Source organism: Nilaparvata lugens, chromosome 3 (assembly GCF_014356525.2).
Source record: "Nilaparvata lugens isolate BPH chromosome 3, ASM1435652v1, whole genome shotgun sequence".
Lineage (NCBI taxonomy): Eukaryota > Metazoa > Arthropoda > Insecta > Hemiptera > Delphacidae > Nilaparvata > Nilaparvata lugens.
Window position 1 is genome coordinate 56,818,226 of NC_052506.1, and position 20,545 is coordinate 56,838,770.

Consider the following 20,545-nt stretch of genomic DNA (forward strand, 5'->3'; position numbering starts at 1 on the left):
TTTAGGACGTCCTGATTTATCGCGGAAAAATTGATTGGGTACTGCTACTTCAATCAGAGCTATTCCTGGGAATATTATATTACTAGCCGTCAGGCTCGTTTCACTCGCCATATCCGTTTAGCCAGACGTTTAGTCTGGACCCCCGACTGGATCGTCCTAACATATGATAAAAATATGACATCAAATTCAAATTCAAATTCTTTATTTGACATAACATTTCAAATTTGGTAGGTGTGTTCAGTTGGCCCTTTAGAGGCGCAATGAGAACGGATTTGGAAAAATTTCCAAAGATACACCCAAAATCTGCGTTTTTTAGCGTTTTCTCAGATTTATCGAGAACAAATAAACAGAAAATGTTCAAGTTCACTACAGAAGCTCAGCTGGGGTGCAATAATGTTGTGTTAGAAGGAATTTGAAATAACGCCAAAGATACGCCCAAAATAAGCGTTCAAATTTGGTAGGTATGTTCAGTTGGCCCTTTAGAGGCTCACTAAGAAATCTGTTGGCGATATTGTAACTCTAAGGGTGGTTTATAAGGGTTTAAAGTTCGTCTTTCAGCATGTATATTCTTCTTATTCCAATATCTTAATTATAATTGAAATGTCCATACCATATGTTAATATAGAACTATAATCTAGAGAGAGTAACTCTTCAAAACAGTTGTTCTGGTAACTAAATTAATAATTTCGTCAGGTTGGCATTAAGTTGAGTTGACTTTGTTAGGTTGGCACCAAGTTGAAGATTGAAATGCATTTATCGCGGGAATATTGATTGGGTACTGCAATAATTTACTACATAAGCTAAGCTGGGGTGCAATAATGTTGTGTAAAGGTAGGCGCACACAGATCGTCATCGGACAGACGGCACGCATCGTACGGATCGGATGATTAGATTTGATGCATTGTTTTCAATTGGAGTTCGCATACCTATCCGCATCGTATAGGTATGCGCACTCCAATTGAAAACAATGCATCAAATATAATCGTCCGATCCGTCCGGTGCTTGCCGTCCGTCCGATGACGATCTGTGTGCGCCTACCTTTAAAAGGAATTTGAAATAACGCCAAAGATACGCCCAAAATTAGCGTTTCTCAGCTTTTCTGCGTTTCCTCACCTTTTTCAATATTGATGGAATTATATTTAAAAAAATTCAGTACACAGGTTTAGCTGAGGTGGAAGAATTTTGTTCGCCAAAGATACGCCGATATAGTTACAGGTGTTTTTCGAGATCAAATTGACATAATACGTTCAAATTCGGTACAGAGGTTCCGCTGAGGTCTACTTGCAGGCGAGTGAAGCGAGCCCGCTGATCTCATTTTTGGACAATCAAGTCGGGGGTCCAGGGGGTGGAGCCCCCTGGCTAGACGGATATGGCGAGCGAAGCGAGCCTGACGGCTAGTTATTTGTATATGTCTTCTAAGGACAATCTATCACAGGGTGACGTGTTTATTACAGCTGGTAACTTTAGATGCTAAATCATATAATCACAACATGATCTTGAATCATTATCATCTTTCCGTTCTTCGGTAGCCACTCGGCCGACTTTTTCGAAAACATAGGTCTGTAAAATGGATTAATAAATAATTATTATTAGCCCCCATATTAAAATTTCTGGTCAGAAATCATTCAGAAACCATCCCCAATATTCACACAGCATATTCCCAAAGTTTCATTCCGTTCTGTCAAGTAGTTTTTGAGTCTATAGGGAACAAACAAACACACAAACAGACATTCATTTTTATATAATATATAGATTCAATTCGCTCATTCAAACGAGTGTTATTTAATGCAAAAAACGGACAAAATATTTGCAAACAGAAATGAAAAATGTGTATTGAATTTATTATTTATATAATTTATCATTTTTGATCTATTTATTATGATATTGCTATGTGTTTCTTTACATTAGCTGAATATTTATTTATGTATTGAATAAATAATCCATTCAAATCCTCCAATTTGAGCACATTTCAACTGTGAGTATTGAAAAATACCCAAATACCATTTATACATTAAAATGTATAGGGAAATAATGAGAAATGTGATGCTGAAATGACGTAGAGAGAACAAAAATTAAAAGTTTGTTTCCAATATTGTGAAGCGGAACGTCGAACAAAAATCTCAATATAGACAAATAAATAGAATAGAGTTAATTATGACAATCTAAAAATGAGACAGTATACAGTTTGTGTAGTGAATTGCTTATTTTAGTCTTAATATTGTTTCATGCTTTTCGATAATTCAACTATTATCACTTCAATTGATAGCATACGTAAAAATTATTTACTAGGTATCCAAGAACTATACATATTTGAATTCAAACAACTTCATCACAAATGGAATATTGATGATAAAAATGTAAAATTTTACCATTATGATTGAAAACAATTGAATCCCTTCTTGAAAATCTTGATTATATTCATATTCATTATATTGAATAAAGATCTCTAGAAGCGAGCGATGTTGAATTTATTGTTCCAATTCTTGCAACAATTATTGGATTGGAAGTGAGAAACATTCTCATTTCTACTTTTTGTTTGCATTGTAGCAAAGTTCGGGCATTTATGTGATTGGAAAGAGAAGAGGAATACATTTGTAAAAAGGAGAGACAAGAGAAAGTTGAAAACATCGTTTAAAAGTTAGTTGAATGTTGCCCAGTCAAAACACGTATATGCTTTTAAAAATTCAAAGTTTTTCATTAAAAAGTTGAGACACAACAATGTAAATTCAATTCTGCCACCAGACGACGGCTTCTTACAGTAGCGAAATACGGTACGGCTACTGATTTCGTCTCATTCTCACCAAAAGCTTTATCAAAAACATTGGAGCTTTGGGAGGGATGCACATCTGAAATACCGTATTCACAGTATCATTTTAGATAAATTTGAATAAGCTTTCAGAAATCTATAAACAGGTCCACAATTTCGAATCCATCATACTTTTGTGTTTTGTTAGATGTCAATATTTCCCTTCCTTTTTTGACAACAAAATGCAATTCAAAAGCTGCAATTCACATTAGAGCAGATGATGGAAAAGTTTGGAATGAAAGTTAGAACCAGCTTTGATAATGTTTTTTTTCTCGGTATTTTTTTACAGTTTAGCCTAATCATATGGAAAAAATCTTAGCAAACGTAATTTCAAGATATAATGCTTGGAAACGTTTGTTGGAATTTCTACCATTTCATTCTTGTTATACTCTACAAAGTTAGTTTGTTTAATAACCTATTGCTTATAACAATATTATTCATGAAAATTTCAATGAGAATAGGCCTAACATCTATTTAAGAAAAATTATTATACGGTACCAAAATATTTATAAAATCAAATAAGATAAGGTAAAGTGTAAATTATCCATTAATGACAGAATCATGGAATGAAGAGAATACCTCTCATACAAAGTAAAGCGATTGCATGATATACATCATTAATTGAAAAAAAAATCAGGCAAATCTTGAATACACCTTGCAAGTTACTCAAGATATAGATAGAATGAAATTTATTCTCATAATCAATGAATACCTCATTAACTGACGGTAATACATTCATTAATAGAGTGATTAATACAGTAACTTAGGTTTGAATGTAATGTTATGGTATAACATATTAAGATTATTTATATTATTTTTATTCACATGAAAGCCTATATGGATTCAATTAGTACAGTCATAAAATAGTGCAGTTGATAAAAATTTGAAACTGTATTTCAAATGATTACCTTAGACACAAATAAAATGAAATTTGATAGGGTATTAATATCGTTTATTAAAAAAATTGTGGAATATATATTAAATATTTCATCATCTATGTTCAAGGGCCTGAATAAAAAAATAAAAACTCAGTTAGGTACCGGAAATAAAAAGAAAATTTATTACAGAAATTTTTATCTTGTAAATCTTCATTACAGATAATAGAAGATATTAGATACATTCTATAAATTTGTAAATATTTTTTGATAATATCAAATTCTATTTGATATTGATTTACCATCAGCAATTTGAATAGAAAAAGGCAAGGTACCTAGAATACAATGATATGTATTCTTGTACCTAGCCTACATATTGGGAAAAGGTATGAGTAATGGCATGCATAAATCATATGGGTAAGTTAAAAACAGGTTGTTGATGTTTGAGCAGTCGACAGTGAATTTGAAAATGTAGACTCAATAATATTTTTGGTGTAAAATTTAAAAATATTTGTGAATGAGATGCCACAATCTGAGTTGCCACCAGAAAATCTGGACAATTTAGAAGTAAAAGAGAAAAGTACAAATACAAATACAAAATTTCCTCGAGAAACTTGTTGCCGAATTTGTCAGACTGCAATAAGCACTGAAAAATTAATTTCGCCATGCCTCTGCAAGGGTGAGTTTTGAGGTTAGATAATGTTAATAAAAAAATTGTAATGATATGTCTTAAGAGTGATGGTGGTTTACAAAGCCTAGTGATTTACAATATTCAATCAGAAGTGCTTCTACTTATTTCAAATGTTTTTATCTCTCTTACACTTTGCAGGTCCGTGCAACTAAACTTTGAATGATAATAAGGAAAATAACTATTTCTAGATTATAAGATTCGTAAAAGGCTGAATTGATTTATTCAGATAAAATTGATTATTTTTAAAAGGCTTATAGTTCTTTTTCGTATTTTTCTTAATAAAAAAAATATTTTATAATGAGAGTTGAAGAGTTCAACACTTGGGTATAATGTTACACAACATTATTAAATTATACTCGTAAGTTATACAGAGTGTCTGATAAGTCACTCCCTATTTTTATACAGCTATAATTTTTTTATTTATGGACCAATTTTGTCCAACTACATCTACTATCTAACTTCATTTGTTAGAGCACTACTTGAATTTGAAGGTACTAATAAATTATACAAAAATGAAATGAATAGGTACGACGGTACCGGTACCTATACATTGAAAATTGAAAGATCAAATGTTAGTAAACACTAATAATAGCTTCTACTCACATTTTAACACTTTGAAAAAAAAATTGTCATAGCAACTGCTATCACAAGTAGCTCATAGTATTAATTACGTGTATGTTACAGACAGGCAGAAAGACGTTAATGGAAGCGAGTTAATGTAGAACTCATAAATTAGGTAATGTTCTGTATTATTCAACTGAAATCATGTGTCGACGCATAAAGTCTGTCTGACAGTCTATGTGACAACTGCCAAATAATAGCATCAGCTTCTTCAAATGAATGCAAAAATTACAGAAATAGCATGCAAATAATTCCAGCTAACTGATGGATGATAAATCAAAACCTTTTTTTCTTATGCACTTTTAATGTAATTTTCATATCCTGAAAAAGGACGAAGGAGTAAGTCCATTTTGTTGTCCAACGAACTTGACCTGTAGAAAGGTTCGAAGAATTCTTGTTCAAAATTTGAAGCTGGTTGATCAATTCTCTCTGAAGTTCTAGTCGAACATACAAACAGACAGAAAACGACTTTGGGCTCTAGTAATTCAAAAGTGAGAACTTCGCTAACGCTCGTTCAATAAAGCCTTTTGATTTTTTTTAATTTTTAGATAAAATCCAGAAATATTCTTTCAATAAATCTGTGTAATTGCATGAATACCGTAGACAAATAATTAAGATTTACAACTTACAAACTTGAGATTTACAATCTTTTTATAATATAGGTTTTGAAGAAAGCTTGTTTTTTCTCTACAGTACGGTATTACTTTTCATGAATGAAGCATATTGGCTAAATAATCTTAATTATCATACATGAATTGGAATAATTTGATGAAATATGACACTTTTAAGAAAATTTAACCTTATAATGTAAATTAAATTTTATATAACTATTGATTTCTTGTATTTTCTTTCTGAAATCAATTTCTATAATTATTTATGTGAATGAATGATAAGCATGATCAAAATAGGTATCTACAATAAATTTATTCAACACAGAAAGATTACAAAGAAATGAATATTATTATTCTTACAGTTGATTATTCTCGATATTGATCATGAAAGTATTTATATATGCGTTATATGATTAGTTAGTTATCAATCATATTTGTTGAAGAAAACTCTTGTTAATTCTACAGGAAGTATGGCATTTGTGCATTTATCGTGTTTGGAGCGCTGGCTAAACCAGTCTGGCAGAGATTCTTGCGAATTGTGCACATTTCGATACGAAGCTGAACAGACAAGACGCTACAGTTTATTGGAAGGCTTGAGGATTTGGTTTCGACATCCAAGACACTTGTCTCAACTGAAATCAGACATTATGATGGCATTGGTACTGACAGGAGTTACTGCCATTCTGGTAGGAATCTCTCTGGGTGGTATGAAGTATTTTGTTCTAGAAGGTCATCGTTTAGGCATATCTTATGTGTGGACCGAAGGAGTCATTTCGTTTTTCTTATCAGTGATTATAATTGGATACATCACAACAATCTATGTGATGTTCAGAGACCATATGTTACCTTGGTATAACTGGTGGAATAAGTGTGTGAACGTGCGTCTGGTTCTGGACATGGAACTAGTTCCTGTACTTGAAGACGATTACTTCTTGAGCAGTTCGTGCTCGGTCAGTTTCCTAGACTTTCCCGGCTCCTCCACTGGACTCAGATGCAAACAAAACGACAACAGCAAAGAAATGAACAACAATAATTTTGTCAACGGAATCAGCCAAGACGCTGTCATCCGTATACCGGACGTTGACAGTACAACCTTCACTGCCAACCAAAATTCCACAACACAAAGAAACAACGACATAGCACCAGTACTGTCGCAAATTATCACAAATCTATTCGAAAATCAAGCTGTGGCTGCACAAACTGCAATTCAGACAAAAGATTCGGAAAAAGATTGTGATCAACTAGGCATCGAAATCCAAAATACATTAAGCGTTATCTCATCAAGACAAGTGCAGGACGTTGAATCCAACGAAGGGCAAGATCGTAGATTTGATAGTAAATATGAATTTTAGTAATGTATTGGTTTTTGGAGGATTAAATATTCAACATTGAGAAATTTTAAACAATTATTGATAAGTAACAGCAATGTTGAAATAATAAGTTAATTACTCTCGAGGTGGATGAAATTTTAATTCCTCAAATGAATTCCTGATTAGTTTGAATTAATTTTCAAGATCATAAACAGTAATTTTGAATAAGAGTATATTAGTCAATACAATTTTGATTTACATTAGAATTATTATGAATATTGCATTTCGAGAAATGGAAATTGATGTGATTAGTAAATTAATTTTGATAGTTTGTGTCATTAAATTGAATGATCTATAGTGTTTTTCATAAAATACGTAGAGAGATAAAGAAGATACATTTATTAATGAATATAATGAGTGTGATTATGCATGATTGTTCTGCTTTTGCATGATTGTTCTGCTTTAGCTATACATTGATTTTTTTCTTATTCATTATATTGCTCAAAAAATCATACAAAAATTAAGGAGAAATGAAATGCAATGAATATATTGACTCGTACCTTTATACGTTATTATATAATTACGATAAAAAAATTCAGATTATATTTATATCACCTATTCAGAATGGAACAGTAAACTTCTTTCAAATTGAAATATTCAATACCTTTTAGAAAATCGAAATAATTTTATTCATCTAAAAATGGGACGTTATTAGATTGATCTGAGAAAAAATGTCAGTAAATTGCCAGAAGTAAATTGGCTGTCTGAAAGAGTAAATGAACGAAAAGTTGAAGAATTTTTCTTTGTCAGCACATTGAAGTAGTGAAAAATTTCGAATTGCTCCAGTGCGAAAAGTTGGAAGGGAAGTTGGCGTCTACTTTTGAAGACGAATTTGAAAAAGGCGGTTCGATCTGAACGGAGTGTCGATTCATCATAACATAATGGAAAAGTTGTAGACAGCTTCCGATGGTGCTATCTATCAGAGCCAGAACCACGCTCTTCTGCTCTTTCTCTTGCAAACTGCCAACATCATGAACTTTTATACAATATTTTTCAAGGAGCAACCGGACTCACAAGGGTCAGATTGGATAGAATATTCTTTTCACATCACAGAATGGAATAAATCTCGTTATTTGAAGTCGTTGAACCAATAAGATAGAATAGAAGGCTGTCAATTATTGAAATAGGAAAAACAAGGCAGAGTATATAGCTGTGATAGAGTATGACACATGGTTTTCCAAAATTATTTGAGCTTCTTATTCCGAGAGGAACTATCTATAGCTGTTGTTCCACGAGTATAATAAGCAGAGAATGTTTAATACTTACTTTAATGATGTAAATGGGAGGAATTAATTGTCAAATTCTTCAAGTATATAATATTTTCTAGCACATTAGTTTATTAAAATGTTTTAGTGGGAAACAACTCATCAATCTTGCTTGGAAGGAAAATTTTGAAGCCTGATATTAATTTGAATATAACCATTATTATTATTGATTGAATTTTATTCCATTCATTATAACCAATTGAGAGTTCTGAAAGAATTTTGAATTGAGTGTAGATTTATATTTATCAAAATCAAATTGATTCATGAACTATTAGATAGAGATAATATTAGATAACTACACTAAAAATATGTTCTCTTGCCTGTTTTGAATTTCTACATAAGATTTTCAGATTACTCAGTTCTGTTTTAGTATGAAAAATTGAGTTTATGAATGAACCTTTTCATGAGGTATGTCTTCAATCCAGGGTATGAAATATCTTTTTTATTGATAAAATAATATAAGAGAAAACAATTCCAGCATATTAATTTGGGAAAATCACAATATAATGTTTAAATAACTAACATAAAAGGGTAATTAATGTTAATATACTAACATAAATTATAATGAGTTACAATCTCAGCAGCTATCACACAAATAATGATATTTGGGAATATTATTGCTGGAAATTGTGGTAGATGAAAATTATGTCATTATATTTTTCAATTCCTACTATTCATTTATAGTCATAGCCTAATGAACTCTAAAAAACTTCTAAAGCGTATAATCTACATCTAATAAAAAGGGTGTAGCCACTGGATTAAGGTACTGTTGTGCACCAAGCTTTTAGAAACTTTTTACTGGTAACATTTTTCAAAATATTCCAATCCGAATATTATAAAGTTAGAAGTTACCAAAATGGAACTAGCCTAATTTATGAGAAATAATTTTTACTTTTTGTGATGTGAGCGTCCACAGTTAAATGGTGGAATCCATTTTAGATTTGGCAAATAAATCCATGAAATTCTGCGGATACATTCTCAAATATATAATTGATGGATATTTTCCGATTAATAAGAGTGTATCAATTTTAGGGGAATTAATTACATCATCAAAAAATAACTCGTTTGGAGTTATTTTTCAAAACTAGAATGAAATTCTCTGAAGATTGTGCATCGGGAAATCAAGAGAAGGCCTATACTACCTATGTCATCCCATGAGAAATACATTGAAGAATATTTTTTCCTTGATATTCCATAAACTTATTTGCTATTAATTCTGAAATGGATCACATGAAAAATTTCTACTTTAGGCTCTCATATCTCAAAAAGTCAAAATGATGAAAACGTTTTCTTCTAAGAAAATTATTCAGTTTTGATTGCTTGATAGTAGCCTATCCGAATCGAAAAATAATGATAAATGTAGCCAGTAAAAATTTTCCAAAGGCCTGATGGTGCCCAACCTTTAACAATCTACACCAATCTAGAGTTCCAGACATGGAAATTATGTTAAAATATATGTACCGTAAATTCAATTTATGTACCGTATTTACACATAATACGAATTAAAAAAATCATTTGTTAAAAAAAATGTTAATTTCATAAAACTAATTTAGTTTTATCGATATTATTAATTGCATTCTAATACTATTGAATCTTCGTTTATTTCTGAAAAACTAACTAATGACTAACCTAATGATTAATATGTTTACCAGGATAGTAGGAGAGAGACCTATAAGTTATTTAACTTCCAAAAAACATAAATTTGGGAATGGAATAGATTTGGGCCAAGCCTGTTGTTCCTTCCTAATCATATTTATATGATATGTGATTCTGTCCACGAATAAATAAATAAATTTGTTTTGTGAGTATTGTGAGTATCATCAGAGACAAATCAAGCAATCAAGGTATCTTAAAATAATAAACGGTATCTTCAGGTACTGTATGGTATTATACTTGTGGAAAAAAATTGAGCAATCTAGTCATGTTCAGAATATGATTCAATCATGATAATAATAATTCTACTGAGTTTAGAACCTTTACGCCTCGCTCCAATATTCGCTGAAGTGGATTGTTGCAATTTGCAGTAGTTAGGCGGGCACCGGGCAGTGAAGAGGTGCGCGCGCATTCGGCGCGTATCACTGGAGCATTTGAAACTGCCGCACTCATCGAAACCAGTCAGTGCGCTCCCGGCAGTTGTCGCGGTCGGTTGTTCATGTAGAGGAGTGATTATTTGCTTATCTTCTTATCAGAAGTCGATGTTTCGCTACGTGAACACTAATCACGCTAAGCCCATCAACTAACAAACAGAAATTAGTGCATTTCTCCTAGTAAGTGACAATGTTGCAGAGACATTGATGTGGAAAAAAATCGCTCAGTAGGATATACTGTTGGACCCAGTGTTTTTGAAAAGTGACCGCTGGATTATATTATTTGTGTGTGCTCTATTGTGTCAAATCTCTTCTCAGCTCCTTTCAACATGGCAAACATCTTCTCCATATCTTTCAATTTGGCGTCCTGTCTTCTAGTGATTTCATCAATCTTCAATCAAGGTTTGTGGAATTTTATCCATTTTTGAAATTCATGATTTACTTGGTCCAATAAATTGAAAAAATTGAACAGCTATCTCCCATCAATTACCCTCCTGTTCATTCATTTCAAATGGGATTATTATTCTTTACACACTTTGAACGCTATGAAGTTTAAAATATTAGACTATGGAATTTGTTTGCTATTTACAAAAAAATAAGACTAATCAATCGTTACTTTTGTATAATTTATTGTTTTCTGTATTTATTTCTAATTAAATTGGTCAGTAACATGAAAATCCAATAAATGAGTTAAACCTCCGTATAATGACGTCAGTGCATTGATGTCAGATTCATTCCTTCATTGGTTCACGACGCATTAGCAACGGGAGACTGCGTAATTTTACAGCGGTTTAATATGAGCTTTCCTTCAACTGACCGTATGTCATCTAAATAACATTTGGAACGTCATTTGCTTGAATCTTTTGTTTTCACTAAAGGCCTGGAGGCCAATGGATGTAGAATTTGTTGTCCTTTCCTCGAATTAATAAATCGCACACAATTTCAACTTGAATATTGTTGAACATGACAGACAACAGCTCGTAAATTCATAAACGTCAATGAAAAGTACCTTGCAGATTATCCCAATTGAGTTTTTATTGATATTGAAGGTTTTTATTAACTGAAGTTTTTATTATTCATGAAGGTTTTGCGATAAACTAAGTTTTTATTATTCATGAAGGTTTTGCGATAAATGGTGGGTTTTATTCATAAACTAGTGAAGTTGACCGCTAGGGTAACTCATCAGGTGAATGACAAAAGATGAATTATGTGGATTTTTAATGATCTCTATAAAATAATGATGATCAGTCATCATTTTAATAATAAGGATTTAATTCTCATTTATACGATTTTTATAATTTAGTTTCCCTCACAATAAGAATTGATTCGAAGTGAATATAATTCCTGCAATCTTTCCCTTTTAATATTGATGATATTTCAATGCGATTGTGTTGGTGATAGGAATGGAAAAACTTCTGTTTGCAAGTTAGGAGACTATAAATATTGAAACTTCAATTTATCACTTCGTTATTCTCGCTATTCTTCAGATTTGGTCCATGAATTGATTGTAAATTGTAATCTAGAATAAACATCCAATTTTTGATCCTTGTATATTGGAAAAAATCAATGACTGTAACTGTCAACTTTAGGCCCGCCGCAAAGTAGACCCACGCTAATCCACGAAAAGCAACCCACGCCGTGGGATGTTTTGTAAACCATTGCTAGGCTTTTCCAGACATCTGTGTAATACATGCAATGAATAATCCACTTGTCAGCAGCCTGATTGATTATTAATAATTCTAAAGCAATGGTTCACAAAACATCCCACGGCGTGGGTTGCTTTTCGTGGATTAGCGTGGGTCTACTTTACGGCGGGCCTTATAGTTGGCTGAATCAGATGTGGTTTGTACCAAAACAAAAGTTGGCTCTACATATGCATATTTATTTGTATTTGAGAAAATACGTTAGTTTGATCAGGTATTTTAATTTTAATTGAGTGGAGATTTGCCGGCCAGATAGCCGAGTCGACTGAGGCGTTGCACCCTTCGGTCTGCTAGTACTACCTGGTCGCGGGTTTGAATCTCACCGAATAGGCATGGACGTTTGATACCCTTTGATCATCTCATAATTCAGCCTCGCACTTCCCATTACCCACGCACAAGCAAAAAGCTCATGTGGGCATCATCCGCAATACAATAAATGATGGTGCCATTTCTTGACTTTGACTCGACTTCAAATGAAGTACTAAAAAAGCGGTAGAACTTGAACGAAGTACAAGGTGCTCTGCGATGTGTACTTCACAGTGTTAAAAATACTATTATATCATAAATTTTATGATATAATAGTATTTTTTATTGTATTATTAAAACTACTGAGTATTAAGAACTAGTACCAAATACTGATAGTGTTCATAAAGTAGAAGACTCTTCATACTCTGAAAACTTTCAATATTTTTACGAAAAGTTTTAAACAACACCAAATCCTCATCATTCTTTTGCTGAAGCTCGCTACCAATTCATAATATTATCCGACATGAGCCTATAATGACTAATGTTTCAAACTTGGAATATTTCTCCGAATTCTTGAGTGGTTCTATGCACGCTTCTGTAGATTATAGACAGCTTTTTAAAAAAGGTGGAGATTGAGAGTGGATGATAGAAGCGATCTGTTTTGGCTATTAGGGCTGTCTCTTTGTGTCACGAACCTGTGAACCAGTCACGATATACTGAACACTGAACAACGGGTGTCAGCGACCAAGTTTTTTATTGTCAAAACCCGACAAGACTACAACACTACAGTGCTATCTGAGGAGTTACGAAATTGATAACTTGTTGTAAACGACTAATGTCTATGATATTCAGCATGCAAAAGTCATCCGTGCTGCATTCTGTTCATGGAAATAGTCTGCTCTTACTAATTATATGTCGTCATATCTTCAACTTACCTTAACGCCCTACTATCATCATCCTATAATACATTAATACCATCTTATTATCCCATCAATTTTCCTGCTTTGGAATATTATGAATCTGTTTTCTTATTTTACTTTTTATTCGTTAATGATTTTTGAAGCCTCTTTTAGTGGTCCTCACCGAATATAAATATTGTTCATACTGGGTCTGCATTAACAACCTTTCAATTCCATCACGAATGTCTAGAAGTTGAATATTTTGTTCTTATAATCTTTTCCTTGACGTTTTTGCTGAGTTTGATGCACTCATGAGCCCTTGGTTTGGGTTGTAAGTAAATAATGAAAGCAATGATGGTGATAGATGAGTTTTTGGGATGTTCCAAACCACCGGGTTTAAATTTTGAACGTATATAACTGTACTTCCAACTGTATTTTAGCAGAAATGCTTTAAAAAGCCGTTCAAAAGGCAACCGGTGAGAAGATAGGACAGCGTTTATCTCAATCAGTGTGATTAGACGGCCTTGCCTGTGAGAACGACCACTCCTATTAAATTCATAAATTTATGATGTTTGAAATTTCAATTTTTGTATTAGATTATTGTTCAGAATATATCATTCAATTTTCATTCTTTCATTATGGAAAGACCACCTACTTTCTCAGATTTGAAATACAACTTTCTAGTACAAAGGATGCCAATTATTAAAACAAGATAGATAGCTAATAAAATTGAAATTGACAGCTGTATTAGAGAAACGCAATAGTTATAGTTGATAGCCTACATTGAAAAATACTTTAATACAATAATTCCTGAATAAAAACTTTGAAACTTTCTAAATCAAAGATGATGAAAGCATAGGCTGCAACTAAATAGTTTATTCAATTATTGCATAATGATTTTCAAAGATAAATATTGATAGCATGAGATTAGAACAAAAAATCTTATTGTGACTCAATTCTGATACAATAGTTCAATATAATTTATTAGTACAATCACGACTGTTTCAACGTGGTTACGCCATCTGTGAGGAAAATTATGCTTCCTAGACCGATTTTGATCGATGAATCAGTCTGCGTGACTCGTTAATCATCGAATTTACTCGTTACAAACAATGAGAAACAGAAAATCTGTGAATTGGAACGTAACTAGTTGTGAGTCGAACAGAGATAAATTACTGAAGAAATGAGAAAAAGATTTTTAAAAGCATTATCAGTAATTGTCTACTTTAAAATGAATGGGCGTGGTTTGTGCAAACCAAGGAGTGTAGATTTGTGTCTCAACCAGGCTATGAATAGATAGGAATAGTCCTTGGCTTGGAAATATTTAAAAGGCACAATGAGGAGTTTAACGTCAAATGAAAAATCAACAACTGATACAAAACTCGTACACTAACATAATAAGAACTAAAGAACAATCTGATTTGACGTAATACGAGGTAATTTATTGCTTTGTATAAAGAGCACAAGCTACTTTAACATAAAATCTAAAAGTGATTCTATGTGATGAAGTAATACATTACGTGATGATGATAAATAAGTGAATTTTTATATAATATTAAATAATTATTTTTGCTTTCACAATCCAAATTTAGGCTACTTAGAATAATTATTGTAGATAAATCTTGATTCTCCAATGCCAACATTTTCAAAAGTCATGGTTGATTGGATTTCAGAATTTAAATACGAACATATAAATTCCGAGACTTAATTTAGACCATGTCGGACTGCATGGTACTGAATAGATCAAAATAATTCGATGACTGTAGTAAGAATTTATGTGATGTCACAGCATTAGTTGAAGAAAGAACATAAAATAGAATGTTTCAATCTCAAATTTATATCTTCCATGCAAAAACATTTTCAACCCCAATCCAAAGAGCTCTTATTGCACTTTTAAAGATTCATTAATCGCTATTTAGAGTCCTCGATAGCGATCAAAAGCTAATGGCGAAGCAAAAATGCTTTCAATTCTACCTGTATAAAAACTAAGTGCTCATTAAACACTGCAGAAACATTAGCTGCTAAACAATGGAGTGGTCAGTTGTTTATGGGCGAAACGGTGAATTCCGAGTGCTTGTTGCTATTGTGTGAACCGGAATACGAGTAGAATCCTGCTTGTATTCACAATACTGTCCTCAACTTATCCTTTTGCTACGTTTGTAATAGTTTTTCGGAACAAATAATACAAATATTATTAATTCGGGATGTCATCAAGTTTAGCACTGGACTTAAATCACACATCAGTTAATAATATTTTATCCAATACAACTTTTATTATTGATCAAGGATTTTGCCTGTAGGATTCCGCGACACTCTCCACCTCATTTACACTTGTGTCGAATAATACGATTGCCACCTGTGATGTTTTCAACCGGCATAGTTTGTTTATCACTTGTAACATTTTATTTCAATATTTATCTAGAGTTATATTTTGTCATTCCAAAATTAAAAATATTTCATCATTCATCTAGTTTCATTTAATCAATTTCAACATAGGAAATCAACAAATTAAATTCCTATACACTTGCACAACAATGTACAAGTATTGATTTCAACAGGGCACCATGAGGAAAATCAATGTTCAATTAACTACTCTAACTAATTATAATATTATTTAAAATTTAAATATAATGAATATTTAAATGTTTAATTAAATAACAACTACTCTTGTTCTGATTACTGAAAATCAATACTCCAATTCAATTCATTAGCGATCACATCATAAACGAATTCATCATTGCCTGTTAAATAAGCATTTTTAAATCGATAAACTATTTAAAAAGAATTGGGAATAATACTATGAATAGTAAATAGATAGAATGAGTCCAAAACTCTCATAAAATGAGAGTTGAAAGTAGTGTATTTAGGAATAGTATTATTGAGAACTACATCGCTCTCAGAATATTGGAATGTAGGCTATTATATTTTTTAGTATTTGGATCTAGAACTACATATTTTCTCGCAACCATTTTTGAGTTTTAGAGTAACTCTCTTTAACTTTCTCTCAGTAACTCTCAGTAACTTTTAGAGTTCCTCTCTGTAACTCTGAAATAGTTAACATTTTTAACCGATGCAGCAAAGAATTGGAGATATTATCTTTCATCTGTTTATTTTTGATGCCTCAAAAGTCACTCCACCTAATTCAAACTCAACTAAAAAACCAAAACACATACGCTCTCCTCCTTCTTAACGAAGTTATTACACTCCTCACTCTCCGGATCACTAGAAAATACTACAAGAACATTACTTACTAGGAAAAAAGTGTGTAGGTTGGTTGAGCGGGCCATGGAGGCGGAGGGCGGCGTAAGGTAGATCTAATAGGTTGGAGGTAATGGATATGCATTAGATGAGAAGGAAATGTTCCCCCGAGAGAGCACAGCAAAAAGTGGATGAAGATAACAGGCTGCCAGGCAGAAGGGTTGAAAGGATCGTATGTTCTGGGAGGCGTACGTGTGCGTGTGTGTGTTCATGTAGAACGTCCCTTGATACATTCGAAAAATAATAAAAAAGGAGGAACAATAATTATTGTGGGTCTCAACTGAGAACGCAACAAAAAAGAGCTATCATGTAGTGGGTCTCATTCGGGATTGAGTAATTTTGGACAGAGTGGAATGAAGTTGTCAGGTATGCTGAGACGGCACAGATTATTACACTCAGCTGCAGATGCTGAGAGAGTGAGAGAGACTATTCGAAAAATCACTCATTCCTTTTCAAACCATCGATAATTTGAGTATATTGCCTTTATGCACACTACATATAAATAATTCATAAACTTGCTATATTGTAGCGAAGGTTTTGTTGTGGTGAATATCAATATTATAACGTTTTATAGTTTCCATATCAACTATTGAATAAAAAGAAAATACTTTTGGTTGCTACACCATTAGAAATCTCTAGTGAACAGTTCATTGGAGATAGATAATTCAAGAACCAAAAACTTCTTTCTAATTTTTTTATCGATAAATAAACCATCTTCCAGAGATTGCTATTGGTTTGGTAACCAAAAGTGATTTTTCAATGTATTAATAAGTGGTTTTGGTAATTTAACGTCGTTTTATTCAATCGCATAAACTATGAAAAATTTGTTCTAGAAATAAGAATGTTCTTGAGGTAAATGTTGATTCTTATAACAAAATCCATCCAATAAGGAATTCGGCGAGTGAAAATTTTGTTCAGCAATTATTCGACAGTAAACACAACAATATCGCAATAATTTGTTTGCCAATTTTGAATGTCTCTTTTCCGTAAATCGTAGTCGAGTTCTCCTATAATAATCACTTATAATATTTCCCGTGGTACTGCTTCCATTTAAAGTTTGTAATAGATCAGTGAATAGTAGTTAGAATATTCTGCTACATTCAATTCACCAATCAACTCATGCATTAGGTGAATGTGGAACTCTTTGAACAGTGACTTTAAGGTGGAAATCATCGGTGAAAACGCGCGACCAAATCGAGGGTGAAAGCAAAGTTGCGAATCTATCAAAGTCTCGAATAATGGACTGGAATGGAAACGTAATGAACTTTCCTCCCAGCGGACATCATCGGCATCGGGAAGCGGCATTGCTGCCGACTGATAAAGAGTCGAAATTACTCAATTACTAGCTCTGTCGTATCCAGCACTCATAGAGCCGTTATATTTTTGTTTGAAGCTCGAAATGGAATTCTCGAAAATTAATTTCCCTGTCGGGCAGAAGTTTTTCATTTTCGATAACGAAAATATTTCTTTGTGAGCTCACGGTTTTTTCTCTGTATTCTTCCATACAATATCCTACGGGCCTGATTGCACCAGATTGTTTGAGCTTATCTGTTCATTTTAGTTGTCCATTTTTCAAGAACTTTGCGCAACTCGATTGTTTCTCTCATTTGAACTGGGAAAACCGTGATTTCAAGCGCCAGGTACACTTTCAGATTTTGTACCCAATGAAAATAGTTTTCCCCATTTTATTTTAACAAAATAAAATTCGATTATTGTTAAACTTGAATTTATTATATGTATTTTGTTGGAGGTGTTAATTCAACACGTAAGGAATATAAAATCATTGTTCAAGTTCGATTCAAATATTGTTCTTGACTATGAGTCTTATGTGTTTATTCCCATTTAAAATTCTAAACTATCTGGTTCAGATATGAATTTGATATATTTTCTCTTGCATCTTTAAATTTATCAATTTATAAAATTTTTTGATAATTACATCTAGACGATTCTATTAGAGCTTGATCTATTTCATCCATCCGTCAGAAAGTAGCCCAACAGACAGAAAAAATATCTTATTATAATACAAAATCAAACTTATTGTATAATACTGCCATAGAACTTGACTCATTGATCAGCATGCTGATTATAGTGAGGCACAGTATTGTAAATACAAAATAAACCAATCACTTATATTTTTCCAAAGGTTGAATTCATCATTTAATTAATATAATCAGCATGCTAATTTCGACGAGGTACAATATTGTGAATTCAATACACAGTTTTTCACTACCCCTGCAAATTTATCTCTTTATTCATCACATGATCAATTTTTAATAGTTAATGTTTCTATTTCGAGATGATTAAGATCCAACGCACTCATCCTCAACTGCCAAGATACAACATGAACAATAATTCAATTAGAACTATTGCCATACTTCTTACGATGAGCTACGCTGCACTAGGAAGATTCAAATACTTTCAGAATTATTATTATTGCAGAAGCGTCTCGAGTATAGCCCACCCCGTTTTCTAGATGGTATCAGAAAGTTTGTGGAACGGTCGCAATGGGAACGAACGAGGGAGGGAGGGCGGAGTTTGGAGGATCGAGGATGGAGGATGGAGCAGGCCTCCAGCAGTGCGCCTAAGACCTTGATGAACGAGTCAATAAATTTTCTAGAAAACTCTTTGCAGCGTTATTATTTACAAGAGGAAAATTATTTAGTAGTCTCCGGGGAAAGTGCCGCCGTTCTTGGGGATGAGGTACGGAGAAGAGGGTAAGGAGAGCACTATTATGCGCTATTACTGAAATATTAAGATGAGAGTATCAAATAAAAAGTTGGTCCTCCTCAAAGAGTGAGAGTGGGATGATGGGAGGAGCAGAAGGAGAAGGATACAAGACGTGGAAACAATATCTCTTGAACGCGATTCCCGTGAAAAGAGGCCCACTTCCGACAGGATGTTTTCCCCGATTCCATTTCACCCCCTACCTCACACCCAAAACCTCTTTCACCCCCTCCCCTTCATAAACCTCCTCACATCTCCATCTTCCATCACCTCCCCCATATCAACAGAGAGTTACCGCTCTTCAAAACACGGAAGCGTCTCCCTTAAGTGACATATCCCCTAACCCCTTCCCACCTCTTCCTCCTCCTGTGGGGCACAGATGCAAAAACTCTTATACAGTGTAACAGATCCGTGCGGCGCTTATTCGTCACGAATATTTATTCTGGGTGTGGCACCCGGCTTATGTATGTATGTAGAAATATGTGTATGTAAGAATAGAAACGCTTTTCCGTTCTCGTTCTCGAAGGAGTAGAAAGTGGAGGCCTGCCTGCGGCTGATATGCTCACAATCCCCCAGAAAACACAAAAAATCCCAACAGACACAACTGGATATATGATAATATTTCATTCCGAATCTATCTCAAATGACGGAGAAACCTTAGAGGCACATGCTTGGCTCATTGGTGTATTCATTCATTTACGTGAAAATAAATATTAACTCCAATTTGTAGGTATGACTATCATTTATTCCAAAGAAATAAATTTTAAGACAATTGTACAACTCATGAGAATATTGTTGTAATCACTTAAAACTTATGCAAGCTAATAACTTGGATTCTACGCTCCTAGATCTTCATAGATTCTCAAAGACTGAAGATAAGTTAATAGCTTCAAAACATCCATAATGATTGAACATCAGGTGTACATTTTATTATTTTTCGGGTTCCTTGTGTCTTTGTAGGATACACATTCGACGGTTTATTTTCGTATCTCAGTAACAGGCGTGTTTATGGGTGAAAGCAATGCACGACAGACCAATTGCTAGAGAGACAAGAATAGAGCTCCCTAATCGTCGCTATCATTGGGAAGCCAATAAAAACTATTGAAATATCTGAAAGCTGCTCGGCTACCGTTCGCTCTCGTAAGAGCAACTTTATTTTTCCACGGGTCTGCCATTAATTTCAGCGTTTCCATTAAAAACTTGAAAACGCTATGCTCAATAGAGCAGCCAACTATAAAACAACCTTCAGTCACGCGACCGGTGATGTTAATAATAACAATGGAAATTCTGATATTGTAGTACTTTGTTTGTTTTTACGGTCCCGAAAACTATGTAGCTTGATCAGACATGGGCGCTCGTGTTGAGTCACCCCCACTCCACCGCCCTTCT

General features: G+C 33.3%; 2 protein-coding genes across 4 annotated transcripts in view; both read left to right on the plus strand.

The window, feature by feature from the left end:
- The first annotated feature begins 4,105 nt into the window (after window positions 1-4,105).
- Window positions 4,106-8,414, plus strand: LOC111043803. The gene is made up of 2 exons (XM_022328852.2): window positions 4,106-4,360; window positions 6,070-8,414. The coding sequence occupies exons 1-2, from the start codon at window positions 4,204-4,206 to the stop codon at window positions 6,954-6,956; spliced, it is 1,044 nt and encodes a 347-aa protein (XP_022184544.1). The 5' UTR covers window positions 4,106-4,203; the 3' UTR covers window positions 6,957-8,414.
- A 1,940-nt stretch (window positions 8,415-10,354) lies between these two features.
- Window positions 10,355-20,545, plus strand: part of LOC111044931 (irregular chiasm C-roughest protein) — a 476,131-nt gene continuing 465,940 nt past the window's right edge. For all 3 annotated transcript variants that reach the window (XM_039424116.1, XM_039424117.1, XM_039424118.1), the window contains exon 1: window positions 10,355-10,728. In XM_039424116.1, coding sequence (XP_039280050.1) covers window positions 10,656-10,728 — 73 coding nt within the window. In that variant the 5' untranslated portion in view covers window positions 10,355-10,655. The remainder of the gene's footprint in view (window positions 10,729-20,545) is intronic.